The sequence below is a fragment of the Watersipora subatra genome, chromosome 4 (assembly GCF_963576615.1).
Source record: "Watersipora subatra chromosome 4, tzWatSuba1.1, whole genome shotgun sequence".
Classification (NCBI taxonomy): Eukaryota; Metazoa; Bryozoa; class Gymnolaemata; order Cheilostomatida; family Watersiporidae; genus Watersipora; species Watersipora subatra.
The window spans coordinates 35599975-35620829 of NC_088711.1; the positions used below are offsets into that span (position 1 = coordinate 35599975).

Sequence of the window (20855 nt, forward strand, 5' to 3'; positions counted from 1 at the left end):
GTTATTGTCATATTAGTGTTTTTATATGGTTGTAGCGCATAAATCATTAGCTATAACTATCTTATTATCTTAGTATAATTAACTTAATATTGATGTTTCACACAGCTAGCCAAAAGACAGTAATTCTTAAAGCTGATGGTGATGTTGCTGAAAGTTTACATATACAATAAGTTGTGGTTTAAACATGGTGTTCTGAAGATAGAGACAGTCACAAATACATTGACAATAGCAACGGTCACAAATCTATTGACAATAGCAACAGTCACAAATCTATTGACAATAGCAACTGTCACAAATCTATTGACAATAGCAACAGTCATAAATTTATTGACAATAGCAAAAATCACAAATCTATTGACAATAGCAACTGTCACAAATCTATTGACAATAGCAACTTTCACAAATCTATTGACAATAGCAACTGTCACAAATCTATTGACAATAGCAACAGTCACAAATCTATTGACAATAGCAACTGTCACAAATCTATTGACAATAGCAACAGTCACAAATCTATTGACAATAGCAACTGTCACAAATCTATTGACAATAGCAACTGTCACAAATCTATTGACAATAGCAACTGTCACAAATGCATTTTTAAATTTAATTCCCCTCTCAAGTTGCGTGGTACATTTGCATTTAATGCAACACATAATTTTAGAACGATCTGTGCATAGAACGACGACGCAACGCAGTGTAATGCAAAATAACAACAGCTCACAGGCTATCAATGATCTAACTATACCAAAAAGAACTGTAGGTGTACAGGCTATCACTGCTTTAACTATACCAGAGAGAACTGTGGGTGTACAAGCTACCACTGCTCTAACTATACCAGGGAGAACTGTAGCTGTACAGACTGTCACTGCTCTAACTATACCAGAGAGAACTGTAGGTGTACAGGCTATCACTGCTCTAACTTTACCAGGGAGAACTGTAGGTGTACAGACTGTCACTGCTCTAACTATACCAGAGAGAACTGTAGGTGTATAGGCTATCACTGCTCTAACTTTACCAAGAAGAACTGTAAGTGTACAGGCTATCACTGCTCTAACTATACCAGAGAGAACTGTAGGTGTACAGGCTATCACTGTTCTAACAATACCAGTGAGAACTGTAGGTGTACAGGCTATCACTGCTCTAACTTTACCAGGGAGAACTGTAGGTGTACAGGCTATCACTGCTCTAACTATACCAGAGAGAACTGTAGGTGTACAGGCTATCACTGCTCTAACTATACCAGAGAGAACTGTAGGTGTACAGGCTATCACTGCTCTAACTATACCAGAGAGAACTGTAGGTGTATAGGCTATCACTGCTCTAGCTTTACCAAGAACTGTAAGTGTACAGGCTATCAATGCTCTAACTATACCAGTGAGAACTGTAGGTGTACAGGCTATCACTGCTCTAACTATACCAGAGAGAACTGTAGATGTACAGGCTATCACTGCTCTAACTATACTAGAGAGAACTGTAGGTGTACAGGCTATCACTGCTCTAACTATACCAGTGAGAACTGTAGGTGTACAGGCTATCACTGCTCTAACTATACCAGGGAGAACTGTAGGTGTACAGGCTATCACTGCTCTAACTATACCAGAGAGAACTGTAGGTGTACAGGCTATCACTGCTCTAACTATACCAGAGAGAACTGTAGGTGTACAGGCTATCACTGCTCTAACTATACCAGAGAGAACTGTAGGTGTATAGGCTATCACTGCTCTAGCTTTACCAAGAACTGTAAGTGTACAGGCTATCAATGCTCTAACTATACCAGTGAGAACTGTAGGTGTACAGGCTATCACTGCTCTAACTATACCAGAGAGAACTGTAGGTGTACAGGCTATCACTGCTCTAACTATACTAGAGAGAACTGTAGGTGTACAGGCTATCACTGCTCTAACTATACCAGTGAGAACTGTAGGTGTACAGGCTATCACTGCTCTAACTATACCAGAGAGAACTGTAGGTATACAGGCTATCACTGCTCTAACTATACCAGGGAGAACTGTAGGTGTACAGGCTATCACTGCTCTAACTATACCAGGGAGAACTGTAGGTGTACAGGCTGTCACTGCTCTAACTATACCAGGGAGAACTGTAGATGTACAGGCTATCACTGCTCTAACTATACCAGGGAGAACTGTAGGTGCACAGGCTATCACTGCTCTAACTATACCAGAGAGAACTGTAGGTGTACAGGCTATCACTCCTCTAACTACACCAGGGAGAACTGTAGGTGTACAGGCTATCACTGCTCTAACTATACCAGAGAGAACTGTAGGTGTACAGGCTGTCACTGCTCTAACTATACCAGAGAGAACTGTAGGTGTACAGGCTATCACTGCTCTAACTATACCAGGGAGAACTGTATCCGATCACCTAATCCTTAACTCAGACTGGTGATTGAAATGATTACAACACGAAAGCATATGACTGTTTTAAAGCTAGGTGTACTATTAAATATATCGAAGTGGTGTAGTGTTGTATTTTATTGAGGCGTATTTTCAGCATCCACCGACGAAAGGATGATTTATGTATCCTATGGTTTTAACTGAATGTCTTGCCGTTTGATAGAAGGCATTTAATGCTTGAAGGAAGGGTAGCATTTCATCGCTGCTATTTCAGGCTAGACTGCATAAACAGCAACATAGGATAAACAGCAGCTTGAATAAGATAACATGCTCAAAATAGATAAAACATAAAATTAAAAGGAAAAATAAAGCGATTATTAAATTAAATTTGTATAAGTTTCAGCGATAGACTACAGTCTAAAATCATTTCTATGACTATTACCATAATAGCAGTGACTTGCCTTAAGAATATGTTTAAAAACATGTTTAAAAAGGTCCTCAGAAGCTGGAATAGATTGGTTAAAATACAAATAAAACATAAATTGGAGAAACTAATATTTTATAACACGACTCTCTTGACATCATCAACTGCCGTTGATAAGGCATCGACAAAATCCTCAGGTTTCTTGTGCGGAGTGTATGCAGTAACAACTGCACCAAATTGATCACTCCCTGCACTATAACCTACAACAGAGCACGAGGATACCTTAACTAGATAAACAGATGGTGAATTAACAGTGAAATTCAGCAATTCGTAATTTCATACCTGGAAATTACGACACAATTTGAATACAAAAAATGAAATTCAAGTTTTTGTTGTCGTGTACCTTAATGCTGTACTAACATAATTAATTACAGGGATATAAACTGAGCTCATTTTTCAATTTTCACAATAGAACATCAAAATGTGCATTCTCACAATAGACCTCCATAAACTAGCCATAAACCACCAAACACGAAGTTTCCAAAAAAACTCTTAGTATCACTTGGTATTTTATAGAGCTGCCACCGGCAGTATTTTTTGTGAAATTTTTAATGAGACAGATGTCACCTACCAACATCAGTCTGGGTGGCACATGTCACCGGCCAACATTAATGGCATGTGGCACATGTCACTTACTAACATTAAGTACATGTAGCACATGTCCCCTACTTCCACCAAGTCCATGTGGCACATGCCACCTGCCAACACTAAATCGAGGTGGCACATATCACCTACCAACACCAAGTCCATGTGGCACATGTCACCTGCCAACACCCCAAGTCCATGCGGAACATGTCACCTGCCAACACTAAGTCTATGTGGCACGTCACCTACCAACATTAAGTCCATGTGACACATGTCACCTACCAACACCATGTCCATGTGGTACATGTCACTTAACAACACCAAGTCCATGAGGCACATGTCACTTACCAACACCAGGTCCATGAGGCACATGTCACTTACCAACACCAAGTCCGTGAGGCACAACTGGTGCAAAGGCTCCCATAAGTACAGAGGGGCTGTTAAGAGTTGACGTAGACAACGTAATTGTGTTGATTTCTTTGTAGGCGGGGTCAGAAAATAGGGAAATGTTTTGCCCATCATTCTCGGCAAAGTGTCTCAATGCATAGAGATGTCTGTCCCAGCCTTGGCCTGAAGGTTAAAACTCCAAAAGTAGATACTCATAATCCAATTGAAAGACCAACAAGCCATTTCCTCTTTTCATACCCAACCAATCAATAATCTCTTCATAGTACAAGTGACATAATTATGGTAATACATAATAGCGTAAGTACACTCCATGTAGTTATGGTTATATAGAATAGAGTAAGTACACTCCATGTAGTTATGGTTATATAGAATAGAGTAAGTACACTCCATGTAGTTATGGTTATATAGAATAGAGTAAGTACACTCCATGTAGTTATGGTTATATAGAATAGAGTAAGTACACTCCATGTAGTTATGGTTATATACAATAGAGTAAGTACATTCCATGTAGTTATGGTTATATAGAATAGAGTAAGTACACTCCATGTAGTTATGGTTATATACAATAGAGTAAGTACAATCCATGTAGTTATGGGTATATAGATAGAGTAAGTACACTGATAACAAATCATGACTCATTTGGCTCATTTAAACTTGTGACACAAAGCGGCCACCGAACAAAGAATACATACGTCATGAAAAATTGCATGCATCCAGAAGTTATTAGTAAATAACTCCAATCTTAACGCCATTTTTTGAACATAATAACAAAAAAGAAGAGAACCAATCCTTACCCGTAACAGCGTTTTTGGTGAGTGCACCATGTGTATTAGAGCACTCCAAGAGGGCTGCCATGATTTCTTCCTTAGTAGCAGATTTATCCATAAGTTCACAAGCTCGGTTCGTCGCCACCGTTGCTGGACGGACTGTCTCTGTTCGGCCATGTTTGAAAGCAGATGTGGAGGCGGACTCATATGTGGATGGCGTTTCACTGTAGGCTCTTTTGAAGGCGAGCTAGAAATAGGAAAGATAAACAACCATAATTCTGACAGAACAAACTCGTCACTTCAGTTGTATAGAGTGGCAGCGCATAGCTTGCTAATGTCTGTCAACTGTGAATTTTGAACAAGCAAAAACATGACAGTTTACTATCACAAGTACAATTTACAGTTTATAATAAAAACAGCGCAACCAAGTGTGACAGCAACTAACTACAAGAAATGGAACTACAGTAGGCGCTCCTATAATGTATACCTCCTATAACCTAAATTCCACATAACAAAGAATCTATGTAGTTTTTGCTTCATAAATCGTATAGAATTCCAATGTTGAGACCGTCGTATGTTGAAACCGTCGTATATTGAAACAAATGTTTTTGTAAGATAATATAGCACGTTGTTTAATTCGTTACAGAGACCAAAAAGATGTATATATCAATTAATTAGCAGATAGGCATCTGGTAAAGTTGTTCCGTTATTGCACCAGTCATTGCTTCAACATGGATACCAGGCAAACCTCTGCATACAAAGATAATTATTAAATTTATATGTTAACTATGTAATTTGCTTAATTTGTTCTAAAAAAGAAATGTAACAATAAATATTTTGGAGAATTTATAATTGAAATTAAAATGCATGTTATATAAAACAATGCAAAATTCTATGTAGAAAAAAGTATGCTGCTGAGGTATGCAATGTATACGGAGATGTTAATGAAAACTCTCCTGAAACTAGTGTTAATAGTAATTAAACTATTGCTAACAATGTTGGCGCACTCAACTTTAACCTCTGTTTCACCATAAGCTGTTACATTGATTTGTCTTCAATTTTTTGGTCTAGAAAAAATGGAACTAAAATGCAAAAATGGCATATCTGACAATGGTCAAAGGGAGACAAACCGATGAGTGAGGGTAGCATATGACACAAATATAAAATGAACTGTTTAATTAAAAATGAAAATATAAACTATTTGATAAATAGCTCATTTTGAAGTAAAGCTTGACTTAATACTAGTGATTTATACATAAGAAAACACACAATATTTACTGAATAAAAGCTCCTTAATACAAGCAATGAAAGACGAAAGTGAACAACTTCTGTGACCAAAGGCTATAAATATACCACGATGAGAGCCTAGAAAGCATATAAAAACTCGAGAGTGACCCGCAGTACCTGCAACATGAATTGCATCATAGCGTCTGCTTTAAGGTCAGTAGACCTCAAATGCCTGCCACTAAAGCTAGTGCATTCAAAGGGAGTGAGTAATAGTTTTCCTGTGGCAGCATCAGTCTGAGCTTTGGCAGCATCTATGTCAGCTTTGTTGGCATCATTTAGTGTAAAATCTACAATCCAGCCCATAAACAAACGGTAGTCAATCGTTAATGAATGACTGAATCTCAAATACAACAATATGAATGCTACAACCCATACAGATGATACTCGAAGGCAATAACAAACCTTGCGACCTTGACAAATGTCTTTCTAGCAAGTTTGGGCAGCATTTCAGTAAATTAATCACCAAAATATTATGAATGACTAAATTCTTGACCCATAATTAAGATTTGTTTTCTCTGCATTTCTAAATAGTAGCATTGGTGAAAAAGCAGGCAACTCCCATGCAGTACTCTTTTTTAAATTAGCGTTTTAACAGTTGTTCAATACAGACATGCGATGAGCAGGCCACGAAGTCTCCTAATGAAACATAAGAAATAAAATATGTGAAAAACTGAAAAATATGTGAAAAAATTACTACGGAAACTTAAAGCCATGAGGAAACAATGATTCACATTTAACTTGCTTTTGTTCATTTGCTACTAGCAACTGAAGTGCTCAGATTTAAAACTGATTTTAACATCAAGATTTCATACGACTGGACCTTTGTACAGCAAGTGTAAACGTTGCACAGCGAAAGCACATACCAGTACTCTCGAAATTACCTTTCAAGAGTACTTAAAAGTACCCCTTTCAAAATATCGAAAAGAGTAAAAATAATAGCATAAATTAGTCCCTAACCGATCTTGGAGACGGCTGGTGAGCAATTACCGACAGCATCGCTGTCGGTGACATCAGGTTCATTCGCGCAAGACTTTTGAACAGCTTCAAAATAACTGAGAACAGCTACTCCATCTCCCCACGAATGCTCGAATGTTACAGAGGCACTGCCCTCGGATGTGACTATCACCGAAAAACTTTTGTCATGCCATCTGTAACACATGACATATAATGGTTAGGTTACCTGCAGTTACCTGTCAATATTGTGTCACAGCTTTATTTAGCAACTGAAATTATCGGTTTTGCTAAAAACTATCATTGATAGAGCTAGAAATTGACTAATTGTTGTCCCAGAGGTACTACGTGTTCTTGTCAAATATGTCATTGTTAAATGTCACTATTGTTAATACTAATATTTCATCTTTCACGCAACCCTTACAACATATCATTTATGTATAAGTTTATTATGATAATTATATTTCCAAATCTTTACAATAGTCTTTACTATAATAAGAGCCATATCTATCCATTCGTTTTTTCGAAGACCCGCTAAAAGCATTTAAAAAATATTTAACCCACATGGGATTTGAGCCCAGATATTCCAGTTCCTAGTCAAGCGCACTACCATCTGCGACACTTGGTGACCATCCCACATCTAAGAATAATTGTAAAGATCTTTATTACACATGACGATCTCTCACAGCGCACTAGACTGCCTGCTGTTACTAGTCTAAATAAAATGAATCATTACGAAGGCAAGAAATTTAAAGAACGAGGGTTTTGGTTGACACTTGAGAAAACCTTTGCTGATCCTTTTCTACTCATTCATAGAGAGTTATTTGGTACTGACAACTGCATTTAAAATTTTCTTAGATACAACCACACTTCTAAATAGGAAGTTAATTCGTTTTAAAAATCTGCTTCATACACTATCATTCTCATCGCTCTAACATATGCGTAGTCTGTATCCTTTTCACAATCGCACACGCTAAATGTGCACTTTTTATTATTAATTAATATTACATTTTGCATTTATTTTTTGAAATTTTTTGAAAGCTAATTTTTTGCTACTATTACCTAATTTTTTAATTTGTAATTTTCAAATATGCCGTTTCAATTTTAAATGTGACATTACACTCCTATTTCCAATTTCTCTTAAGGTCTGATTGCTAAATCTGTAAAAGTTGAATACTTTTCACGTGGACAATTGTATGCCGATGACAAAGTTGAAGCTTGGTTTAGTAAAATATGTACCCAAACTTACCTTGAAGCATGTGTTTAGTAAGCTAAATTAATGTAAATTAAATTCAACGTTTCTGTTACATGTCTGCCTCGAAGGTAAGAACTCCCTATGGAATGTACTGCAAGTAGTACATTGTAATGCTACATTTTATTGCAGATCTCAACCACTAAATACACTAAAGTTACTGTGGGTAACCATAATTAAGGTTGACACATTATTTGGTTACTAACATTTAAAATGTACAGTACATATATGAAATTTTGATGATTTTTTATCAGTGGGTGTTTGCATTAGATAATTATTATGAGTTTTTATACCACTCTATACGAAATTTTCGACTTACGATGCCAACATTGAAACAAATAAAAGTCATATAATTGTATACCAAATCATTTTTCATTGCAATCAAAGCAAAACAGACTTTATTTAGCCATTACTTGCTAATTATTTCAAATTTACATTTAAACACCTTTACGGTTGTTTCACTTTTTCTCTTAAATTATTTCAGCTACACAAAACACTTTTTTATGATATGAAATTTAAAAGTTACAGTTGTTTGAGAAAGTTTGAAAACCTTAAGTTGTTTTATTTTCTTCTCTTAATTTATTTCAGCTACACAAAACACTTTTCTCATTATATGTAGTTTGAAAGTTAAAATGCCAGCTGTTGTTATATGTTAAACATTATTTTCTTGTGCAAAGACTATTTTACTACCCAAGCAATGCCGGGCATTCAACCAACCATTACTATAATAAGAACCGTGTCTGTCTGTCCGTCTGAAGACAGGATTGGAGGTTAGTATAAAAGATTGCATTGAACAGTACTCGAAACCATGATATTCAGCTTCATAGACCGATAAACTAACACCTACAGCAACTGACTACCATCAGGCATCCCAGAATAACTTTTACTATAATAAGAGCCGTGTCTGTCTGTTTGAAGCCACCGTTGGAAAAAATATTGCATCATACGGGATTTGAACTGACAGCATTCAGCTTGGTAGACCGACACTCCAAAATCTGCATGGATATTACACCAGATGATCTCTCACGGCACTAGTTAAATACACTAGTAGTAGTGCTAGTTAAATACACTAGTAGTAGTGCTAGTTAAATACACTAGTAGTAGTGCTATTTAAATACACTAGTAGTAGTGCTAGTCAAATACACTAGTAGTAGTGCTAGTTAAATACACTAGTAGTAGTGCTAGTTAAATACACTAGTAGTAGTGCTATTTAAATACACTAGTAGTAGTGCTAGTCAAATACACTAGTAGTAGTGTTAGTTAAATACACTAGTAGTAGTGCTAGTTAAATACACTAGTAGTAGTGCTAGTTAAATACACTAGTAGTAGTGCTATTCAAATACACTAGTAGTAGTGCTAGTTAAATACACTAGTAGTAGTGCTAGTTAAATACACTAGTAGTAGTGCTAGTTAAATACACTAGTAGTAGTGCTAGTCAAATACACTAGTAGTAGTGCTAGTTAAATACACTAGTAGTAGTGCTAGTTAGATATCATATTAAGCTGCATTATATAAAACTAGCAGCCGAATGTCTGGCGTTGCATGGGTATTTACCTACATGTATGTACTGAAGAATTAAAACTTGACCTATATCTACCATATGATTACAAAGGTAAGCAGAACTATTATACCGGAATACCAGTTTATAAAGATTAAACTACCTACAAACATGTTTATAAATTTCCCTACAGCATTACTGTAGCAACACCGAGATGCAACACCACTACGCTGTTCATATTTCCATAGAGTGCTGCAGTAGAGCGATGGTTGAGTCAAGGTTGTATCTTTAAGAGGTACCTACGGGTGTACTGTATGAGCTAGTAGGTATACTTTGGGTATCTAGCAAGTGTGCTGTGTGTAGCTAGCAGGAGTACTGTATGTACACCTGCTAGTGTGCTGTGTGTAGCTAGCAGGAGTACTGTATGTACACCTGCTAGTGTGCTGTGTGTAGCTAGCAGGAGTACTGTATGTACACCTGCTAGTGTGCTGTGTGTAGCTAGCAGGAGTACTGTATGTACACCTGCTAGTGTGCTGTGTGTAGCTAGCAGGAGTACTGTATGTACACCTGCTATGGCTAATTTGAGTAAGCTAGTATCCGTATTACTAAACTTACTACCCTGCAGGATGAAATTTTCCACGAAAAATTATTATTTCACGAGAATTGTCTTTTCATGCATATTCGCGGACTATACTATTCGCGGATGAACACATTCGCGAATAAATTAATCTATAAAAGCAGCTAGCAATAGAGTAAAACCTTCACGAGTGTTTAGGTTTCTATTTAGCTAGGCAATTCATGTCGATCATGCTAAGCTATAAATCTTTGACTGAGTCCAGAGGTTTTCATGAATATTCATCGATTTGGAGGTTTTTGGTGAACCAACAACTTGTGGTAAGTTATGAGTCTTTTCAACCTAAAGAGCTGCAGGTAATGTTTTTGCGATGATGCCGCCGCGCCGAATTCCAAATAATTTGTGACAACCTTGAATAATTTTGTAAAGAAGTGTGATGCATTGGTAATGGGCTTAACGCAAAGCTCCGGCGATGGTTTTAAAAGAGTTTGGAACTCAGCTACGTTTACTAACTCTGCCTAGCGGTTAGTTTTTAATTTGAGGTAGTAGTTATTCTCCCTTGTGTTGAAAAGTAAAACAAATTATTCGTGGATTTTAATAATTCGCGGAATTGACAGTACGCGAATTATTAAATCCATCGAATAATTTCATCCTGTAGGGTAATAAGAGCCGTGAGGGCAAGCTTTAGTGGCGTTGCATATAATGCAAAGTCGCTATGCATACTTTGTTGTTTGTTTATGTTTTATAGCTGAAACATAAATTACTATAGCGAACGTTGAGACAGTATATTTTTCATATCCGGTCAATATGACAGCTACAACAGGAGTGACCAACCCTTTAAATGACACCACAACAAGTATTATCAACAGCTGGCAAGCCAAGCTAGAAAATCAAAAAAAAGCCACATAAACCAGTAAGCTATAATTACATTACACTAGAAGTAAGCTATGAAAAGCTAGACAAAAAGGACAATAATATTTCAACATACTTTAACCCAATATTATGACTCGTATCGCCCAATGAATCCATTGCATCCCGTGTAGCCTAATGGATTAGTTTGTCATCTTGTTAATCTAAGGTTCTGAGATCAAATCTTCTGTGATACAGATGTTTCATTGCTAGACTTTAATCAGCTATAGCTGGACAGGTCGAACAACAACAAACTTTGAGACATATATAAAGACTAGCTGTACTACCCAACATTGCCCGGGTAATAAAAATGTCTTTGAACAGAAAATTTATTTTTATTTAACATATATATATACACAAAATTTACCATCTTAACTTTCAAACTTCATATCATGAAAAAATATTTTTGTTCAGTTCAAATGAATTGAGAAAAAAAAACGATTGTAAAGGTTTTCAAACTTCTTGAAACAACTACAACTTTTAAATTTCATATCATGAAAAAAGTGTTTTGTTGAAATGAATTAGGAGGAAAAATAAAACTGTATAGGTGTTTAAATATAAATGTGAAATAATTAGCAGGTAATAGCTAAATATAGTCTTTTTGCTACGATTACAATGAAAAATTACTTGGTCTGCATTATATGATTTTAGTTCGTGTCAGTGTTGGCATCATAAGGTGAAAATATCGTATAGGCGTATCGAGTGTTATAGAAACCCATAATAATTATGTAATGCAATCACTGCCTGTTGAAAGTCATCATCATTAAAAATAGTAACAAAACAATATGTTAACCTTAGTAACTATAGTTACCTACAATGACTTTAGTGTATTTTGTGGTTATGATCTGCAAAAGAATGTAACATTACAATGTACTACGTGCAGAGTTCTCACCTTCAAGACACCTTCAAGACACCTTCAAGACACCTTCAAGACAGACGTGTAACATAAATGCTCAATCTTATGAATTTAGTGAAAACATCCTCAAAGTTTTCATTGAAATTTTAGTAATCTTTTCGCTAAAAATTTCATCACTTGTCTGTTTTATTATTATTTTTGTTTTATCGTTTATAATAATATTATTGTTGTTGCTGTTTACATACAACTCTAAACCATTTTGCCTTTTGCTATTTAAGATTCTGTAGGTGTTGTACTCGATCAGGTAGTCAAGGAACGTTTTGATTTTAGGGTTGCTCCATACAGCCTCCTCTTCTGACATTTTCAGTTTGAAGTAAAAACAGATAAACCAGAGCATTTCAACAACAAAAGTTTTTGCGTATAAAGCAACCGGAAAGCAAGACCTATGCGCTGTGGTCATTTACATGGCAAAAAGATGGCGCATTGCACAGGTATTTCGCTTCCAAATAGCGACACTGAATCACGACAGAATGAGAGCAAGAGGGCTGTTTCCATAATAGCGTTTTGACGCCATATGGGAGTGTGTCGCTACGTTGTATGAAAACTAATTAACTAAAAGACTAAATACGTACTAAATTGAACAATAGTTAAAGAAGAGGCCTACCTATTGAAACTGTCATTACAAAGGAACTGCTTCGCCAAATCAGAAAAATCCTCAGAGTGAGTAGAATCGAGACAGAGAGCAAACAGGGCAGAGTCCACCATTTTTAGCTGGCTTTCATTTCCTGAAGCAAGTTGGTCGAACACTAGTGAAACTGTGGTCTTATAAAATAGCGTAGTAACAACAATGCTTAGATTGCATCAAAGAATTACAAAACAACATCATGACAGCAATATTACTTATACATTGTATATCGACTACGAAGCACCTGAAATTGTATTAACACTGATAATAATGTATCTAGCTAAATGTGATAAACCGTAGAAGAAACAAAGACACTTCTTAATGTTGACCTTAGTTGAGGGATGACACAGCCCAGAAGATTGAAAACTTTAATACAAATGTGATACCGATTATAAATTTAATACAAATGCAATATAAATTATAACTTTGATATGCAAATATAATAAAGATTATAACTTAAATACAAATACAATATAGATTTTAACCTTAATGCAAATATAATACTGATTTTAACTTTAAGACATATATAATACTGATTATAGCTTTAATGTATAAATATAATACTGATTATATCTTTAATGCAAATACAATATGCATTATAATTTGAATTCGAATGCATTTGTTGACTGTATCTGCAACTCGATGCGAACAACCGACGAGGCTGTTTGCTGTAGTTTTGTCTAAAACAAACAAAACAAACCATTATCAAGCAGCCGCTGCCTTGCATTGGCCCAGACATCTCTGTTCTGGGCAGTCAACCAGCCAAGGGAGTGGGAAGGTTTCTCTGATGCGTCATTCAAAATGTGCTTTAGATTGGTCATTATTTGAGCAGCGGGTAGAACATTACCTGCAATTTAGTTTTGAAATATGAGAAAATGGCAAATGATATTTCATTCGCTAACTAATAAATGACAAATAGCGCTTGGCGTGGAGAATGTAAAAGCATATCAATATTATTACTGGCTGTTGTCAGTAGGTCTGTTCACTTACTGGCTGTTGTCAGTAGGTCTGTTCACTTTTTTATCATATAGCGCAGAGAATAAACATTTTCACAATGATTTTGAGGATTTGAAAAGTGGCTGATTAGCTAAGTTGGTTAGAGTGTCAGTCTTATAAACTGGATGGTGTGGGTTCAAGCCCCGTACTAGCCAACATTTTAGTTATCTTTTTAACTGTATGTCCAAAATTTAGCTATTAGTGAAAATGGAGTGAAAGTTGGCACATTCAAAACAACTGCTTTTGTAACATAACATTAAGTTTGTGGCATCCATACTGCACTTCAGTATTTCTCGCAATTTAACTGTGATTCAAATGTCACATTTAATCGCCGAAGAATTACATTTACTAGCTGTACTACCCGGCGTTGCCCGGGTAATAAAAAAATCTTTGCACAGAAAATTAAGTTGTATTTAACATAAAATAACATTTGCCATTCTAACTTTCAAACTACATATCATGAGAAAATGTTTTATGTAGTTGAAATAAATTAAGAGAAAATAAGAACAACTGTAAAGGCATTCAAACTTTGTCAAACAGTCAAACAACTGTAATTTTCAAAATTCACATCATAAGGAAAATGTTTCATGCAGGTCAAATAAATAAAAATAAATAAAACAACTATAATTTAAGGGTTTAGATGTAAATGTGAAATAATTAGTGAGTAATAACTAAATTAAGTCTGTTTTTCTACGATTACAATAAAAGATGATTCGGTAATGATACAATTATTACGAACTGAGAAAACAAAATAAAAATCCTGAATATGTTGAATTAATAATAACAATTCATACATAGAAGTGTGTGTATAAAAAAGGTTGCTGTTAAACCAGAAGCTATCCATCAAAACTTGGAATACGACGATACTGGTACAAATGTAAAAATGAGATATCGTACTGTCTTTGTTTGACCGAACGGAGAGAGATTGTCAAGACTCTCCTCGTGTATAAAATATAATTGTGCGTGAAAAAAGAATTGGCCTTGACCCTAGACATAGTAATTGAACCTTACGAAAAATATTTCTTAACAAGGGCATCGTAACGCCAAAGATAACGACATAGATCATTACGCCCTCTATGGCTATGTGGTAGAGCGTCTGCATTTTAAACTTGCTGTAGCAGTCTCCTTGAGTTCAAATCCATCAGAACGCGGAAATTACTTCCAAGATTTTAAAAGATTTTAATAGCTATAGTTGGACACGCATACACACAGATGAACAACTTTGAGAAATAGATATGCATATGTATATACAAGTATATTTATGTATATATATATATATCTATATATAGATACCGTATGTATATTTATATTGTGTGTGAAGCTAGATACATAATGTAAAGCTTATTATTTTTGTGATTTGAGCAATCTTGTGTCATAAATGTGACTTTCTTAAAGACTGAGATAACCTAGCCATTTTGTGGCAGGAAGTCAACTCTCATTGGAAATGGGATTTATCCACTTTTCCAGCTCTGAGCTGTCAGAGCATGCACACACACGTGCGTGCACACACCATGACACGCGTGCGCACACATACGCAAGCGCACCCACCAAACGCACACATGCACACACCGCGTGCACACACCGTGCCCGCGCACACACCGTGCCCGCGCGGGCACATACTATATGGTCATAATGTGGTTTACGATCTGACCTAAATACTTTAAAGCGCTTTGATTAATGATGAGACAACTCTTCAGGAATACGTATGATGTAATAGCAGCTATTGCTATGGCATTCGAAATCCGTTTTTCAACTCCAAAGCTTTACAGTTTTTTCTTTAAAGCTAAAAGTGACATCAAAATAATTAATAACTGTATCCGGCTAATATTTTTTAGTCAAAGTAGTTCCTTTTTTCACCTCGGTTTGATACTTCGACGTATATAAAAACGATTTAGCAAAATTCTGGGGCAGATGGAGGAGGGCATTCCTACTCCACCTGTAGGAGAGTGCAAAATATAAGCAAGATTAGCATCGCTTCAACCATTTTTTCTTTCTAAATTTATCTTCCCAAAAGTCTGACAAGCCAGTCAAAAAATACAGTACCACTCGCTATTTGAACATCATCTCTACTAAAACATCATTAAGGGTTGAAAATCAGTGCGACGGCATTCGAATAAAAGTTCTACAGTATATTTCTCAATATATAACAAGCCATCAACTGGCAATACGTACCATCAGCATCAAAGCAGTCAAATGTGTACATGTTACCATTTCTTATAACCAGCAAGTGTTTGGCACTTTCGTCTTTAAATAACTCGTCCTTTCCTTCCCTAAAACAGGAAATTGACTTGTTTATGAAAAACATTCAAACATTAGCGACTTGACTAAAACAAGTGCTGGCAACTCCAAATAGAGCTAAAATGCTGCTTGCATTTATGATGCAGGGAAAACAGATTAATTTGACATGGAAGTGCTGACAAGAGGGAGTGAATAAGAGAACAATGCCGTAAAAGCTTGTAAGCTTGGCGAATGTCTAAACCAACAGACACCAGACAACATGCTGACATCAGACAACAGGTTGACATCAGACAACAGGTTGACATCAGACAACAGGTTGACATCAGACAACAGGTTGACATCAGACAACAGGTTGACATCAGACAACAGGTTGACATCAGACAACAGGTTGACATCAGACAACAGGTTGACATCAGACAACAGGTTGAATGGACATAACCGCCTGCTTCAGTTGCATTGCTATGCAATGCTAGATGGTTAGTGTGAGAGAAGACTAATAAATTAAGTTCAGTCTTCACGAAGGAAAACAATAGATTTCAATTTGGCTTCTAATAACTTATGCTATCGACCGTAAAAGACCATGAGCATTATACAAAACTATGAGCACTAGTACGCTAGCGGTACTGCACGCTTTGAGAGACCAGCATGCACAATCACTATATCTACACTTATTGCATGGCACAGGGAGTGGTGTAGTGGTGGTGCGCTTGCTTTTGAATCCGAAGCCCTGGGTTGGATTCACATGCGAGGCAATCTTTTTCCTACACCTTATGCGTTGCTTCGAACAGATGGACACTGCTCTTATTACAGTAAAGATTATGCATACAACTATACATTATGAAATGAACCATCATAACACCGTCTGACTAAAACTAGACCAGTGAAAGAGACATATTTAAAATTGTTTACAGTCTAGCTTTCTTCACTTTCACCGTTTTCATACATCTTGAGAAACCGCATTTTCAATCACATTTGCTATTATGATAGGATATTCAGGTATGACATGACGCAGACCTTATGAATAGAACTCTGCAGTGAAGCAACCGGGTAGAGATGTGTCTAAGGTCAGAGCAGGTCAGTATACACGTGAAAGTATGTTATACACACCGTGGTATGCGTGTGGAGTTGAAGAGGCCAGGGAACTGACTCATGTCCAGAGGATAGGCATTCCAAAAGTATGCCCAGTAGTAAGAAATGGATTTGGGAAACCAGCTAAAGAAAAATAATGATACAATTTATGTTTGACTGCGTCTCCATGATTTTACCTCCTAGTTTAAAAATACCTTCAGAACTCAGAAGTAGTAATAAGCTGTTTTATTACAGATTATTTATAAACACAGAGACGCGAACACACCACCTATCATCTATAAACGCAGAGAGTAGAGCACATCACCTATCATCTATGGATACAGATAGTAGAACACATCACTTCTCATCTATAGATACAGATAGTGGAACACATCGCCTATCATCTATGGATACAGAAAGTAGAGCACATCACCTATCATCTATGGATACAGATAAAGGAACACATCACTTATCATCTATAAATACAAATAGTGGAACACATCTCCTATCATCTATAGATACAACTCCGTGTCTATAGATGATAGGTGCTGCAACTGACAAGGCAAAGTGTCGTTTCCTCCAATTCAGGCAATGATATTGGAAAGCGTGCAGCTTTATTGAATACATAATGAAAAGCAGTTTTCTACTCTTTTTGTCAGCTCTACCAACATATAATAGCACAGAAATTCCAAAACTTGAAGAGAATCTGTAAATGTATTTCTACAAATGAACGAAGTGTTGGAAAATCTGATCGGCAGCAGTAGCTATACACTGAACACACGCGACATGAACATAAAGATTTATTTTTTCCCGCACGAGTTACACTTTCCTACTTTCAACAAGAATAGGCGAGGGCTTAGCTGAAATGAAGTAGTCAGAGAATGGTGCTATGATACCTAAAGACTAACCTGGCAATTCTCCGAAAGAATGGAGTATCACTTTTGGCTTTGTTTATATGGTAAATTGATGGCTCAAGAAGATTGGCACGCAAGGTTTTGCAGTATCGCAGTGATGACATGACCAGGTTGGTAGATCGAACCAGCTGCAAGAGCGATCGTTAGCAGTTAGTCAGTCGGGAGTTGGCTAGTATACATGAGAGGACAATTTTCAAGGAGTAGAAAAGGTTAAACTTTTCACATGACGTATATCTTCAGCTACCAAGTCTTACTGCAAGCCAGCTATCAATCCCTCAATATATGAATTTTCCAACTTATGTGAGATTTTAGCTAATATTTTACTTTACAGCCCAAGTAATTTGTACCAGATGACTTTTTCCATTTCTCGAAACACTGCAGTTTCAGAAGTGAAGTGCCAAGACTGGCGAATACCCCACATAAACCACAAAAGATAAGATCGCTAAGCCTACATTTGCTGCTCACGTACTCTCTAAGCCAGGGGTGTTCAACCTTTTCAGAATGTGGGACACATGAAACATTGAGGCGATTTTAAAGGGCTAAGCGTTGTGAATTAGCTGCAGAACAATTTCATAGCAAGCAAATAAGAAAGATATACAACTGAAGATAGCATGTATGTTTGGTGCTTATATTCATATTATGTATGTACACATGTTAGATACTGTATCAAAGAAAGAAGTGTGAGTACAAAGCACACATCATCATACGTATACAAAAAATAGTGATACAAACATGTGTACACCATGTATACTTGTATACACCATGTATATTTCTATACACCATGCGTATATAAAATCGAACATAACAAATATTCAACAAGAAAATAAATTGTACTATTTTATTTGAAGAAGTGCCATGTTCCTGCACTAGAAATCTGTATACAGGGCTATTTACAGATTTCAGTGAGAAACCTGGTACTGCTTTTTTCTCACAACTCGCTCGATGTGAGGTTCTGTTGCTGATGGTACTCTGAGTTGTTGCATCAGGTGCTTATCTGTATGGCAAGTGCGTTAGGGTAGTTGTTTTTTGTGTGTTTCATTTTACTAGAAAACTGCTCACGGAGACATGTTGAGCAAAATAGTCTCACCATTTCCAAGGCATGTTTATATACACTGGAATATAAGGCCTGAGGCAAGAAATCATGATACAACTCGTTAAGTTTGTGACGCTCGTTAACTTTGTGAAGTTTGGTGTTGTTTGAGACGACATCACATTGGAGTTCTGCGAGTTCAAGGTGTATATCAGCTGGTGCATGCTCTGGGTCAACACAGAAGAGATCAAAGGGGAGTTGTATTGCGAACATTGAGCTGTCAAATTGAAGACACCGTCTAGCAAACTCATCATGAATACCCATGACTATCTATACATACAGAGCAAGATCAACAATATTGTTTGCATACTGCATTTACTCTTGAAGGCTTCTTAAATGTGGACAGGTTCCATTTTTGAGTTGTCTCCTCAACAGCTGAAGTTCACTTCTAAATGTGGTGAAACGCTGCTAAAGTAAAAAGATGTGCTGCTACTTTCTCTTAAGCTGGTTAATTAACATTGACATCTGCTCAGTGATGCCTGCTAAAAATGATTGGTGGTTTATCCATTTCACATCAGGAAACTCTCCATGTTCCCTCCTTTTACTTTTTGTGAACGAGTCGATTTCATTCAGATGACTAGCAAATAGATGCAGAGTTTTGGCAATGCTGAGCCATTGCACTTTGCAATAATATGTAACATCAGTGAACTCGGAATCCATCTCCTCAAGCATTTGTTTAAAGGTTGACTTGCAACAAAATTCACATTCCAGTTATTTGGTATCAACAAATTCACCATGTCTTACTCTGCTGTGTTGTAGGTGTAAAATATGTGGGAATGTGATTACAAGCTCTTAAAAGCTCAAAAACGAACAGTTAATCGCCGCCATCACGAAACTGCGGTAGATTAGAATAAGTTTATTTCTCTGACGTACTCAATCATTGTGGTTATTGTTTTGACATGTGATGTAGTTTGAGTTACAAAACCTCCACTCAGGCTTGATGAGTCATAAGCATGTTTACTAAAACAATATGGTAATGAAGTCCTCGCAGGGATGGTTAAAGACAACACACACCAATTTCTTACCTATATATATATTTCTCAAAGTTGGTTGTATGTATATTCGTCGTTTTGATTGTCCAACTATAGCTATTATTTTAGTACCGTGCCCACACGCACCTGTTGGGAAATTTCGATCTAAGGCGTTATCATATTTGATATACCGTAACCGCATGCTAATTCTTTTAGCAATGCGGTCAAGATACCACACGTTACGATTCCCCTGTTAAAAATTTTTTTTCGTAAGGTTCAACTACTATATATGGGGTCAAGGCCAATTTTTCTCACGCAAACATTTATGGAAAGAGCTTCGACATCATTTTTACATTTGCACCAGTATCGATTGTGTAATTGTTTTTGTAGTGTTTTGTGTAGTTGCAATAAATTAAGAGAAAAAATAAAAACAACTGTAAAGGTCTTCAAACTTTGTCAAACAACTGTAACTTTCAAACTTCATATCATGAGGAAGATGTTTTGTGCAAATTAAATTAAAAAAAATGAAACAATTATAAAAATGTTTAAATATAAATGTGAAATAATTAGCAAGTAACAGCTAAATTAAGTCGGTTTTGCAACGATTACAATAAAAGATCGGTATTCGTAGCATTTAGAGAAAATAAAAACTGTCAAGGTGTAACAATAGTTACTAACGTTAACATACTATTTTGTTACTAATTATTAATATATACTGTATGTACATAAAATTTTGATTATTTTTATCAGGGAGTGTTTGCATTAGATAATTACTAGGGGTTTCTATATCACTCTATACTATAATCATGTAAGTGTATACCAAATCCTTTTCCATTGTAATCATAGCAAAATAGACCATTTTAGCCATTACTTACTGATTATTTCAAATTTACATTTACACACTTTTACAGTTGTTTAGTTTTTTCTATCAATTTATTTCAGCTGCACAAGCCATTTTTCTCATG

At 36.2% G+C, this 20855-nt stretch overlaps 1 protein-coding gene across 1 annotated transcript in view; it reads right to left on the minus strand.

Moving 5' to 3' along the window:
• Positions 1-2487: 2487 nt before the first annotated feature.
• Positions 2488-20855, minus strand: part of LOC137392801 (carnitine O-palmitoyltransferase 2, mitochondrial-like) — a 29711-nt gene continuing 11343 nt past the window's right edge. The window contains exons 7-16 of the mRNA XM_068079130.1: positions 17824-17957; positions 16955-17059; positions 15782-15879; positions 13314-13460; positions 12593-12713; positions 6846-7036; positions 6006-6175; positions 4629-4848; positions 3808-3996; positions 2488-3041 (exon numbers count right to left, since the gene is read on the minus strand). Of these exons, the coding sequence (XP_067935231.1) occupies positions 2917-3041; positions 3808-3996; positions 4629-4848; positions 6006-6175; positions 6846-7036; positions 12593-12713; positions 13314-13460; positions 15782-15879; positions 16955-17059; positions 17824-17957 (1500 nt within the window). The 3' untranslated portion in view covers positions 2488-2916. The remainder of the gene's footprint in view (positions 3042-3807; positions 3997-4628; positions 4849-6005; positions 6176-6845; positions 7037-12592; positions 12714-13313; positions 13461-15781; positions 15880-16954; positions 17060-17823; positions 17958-20855) is intronic.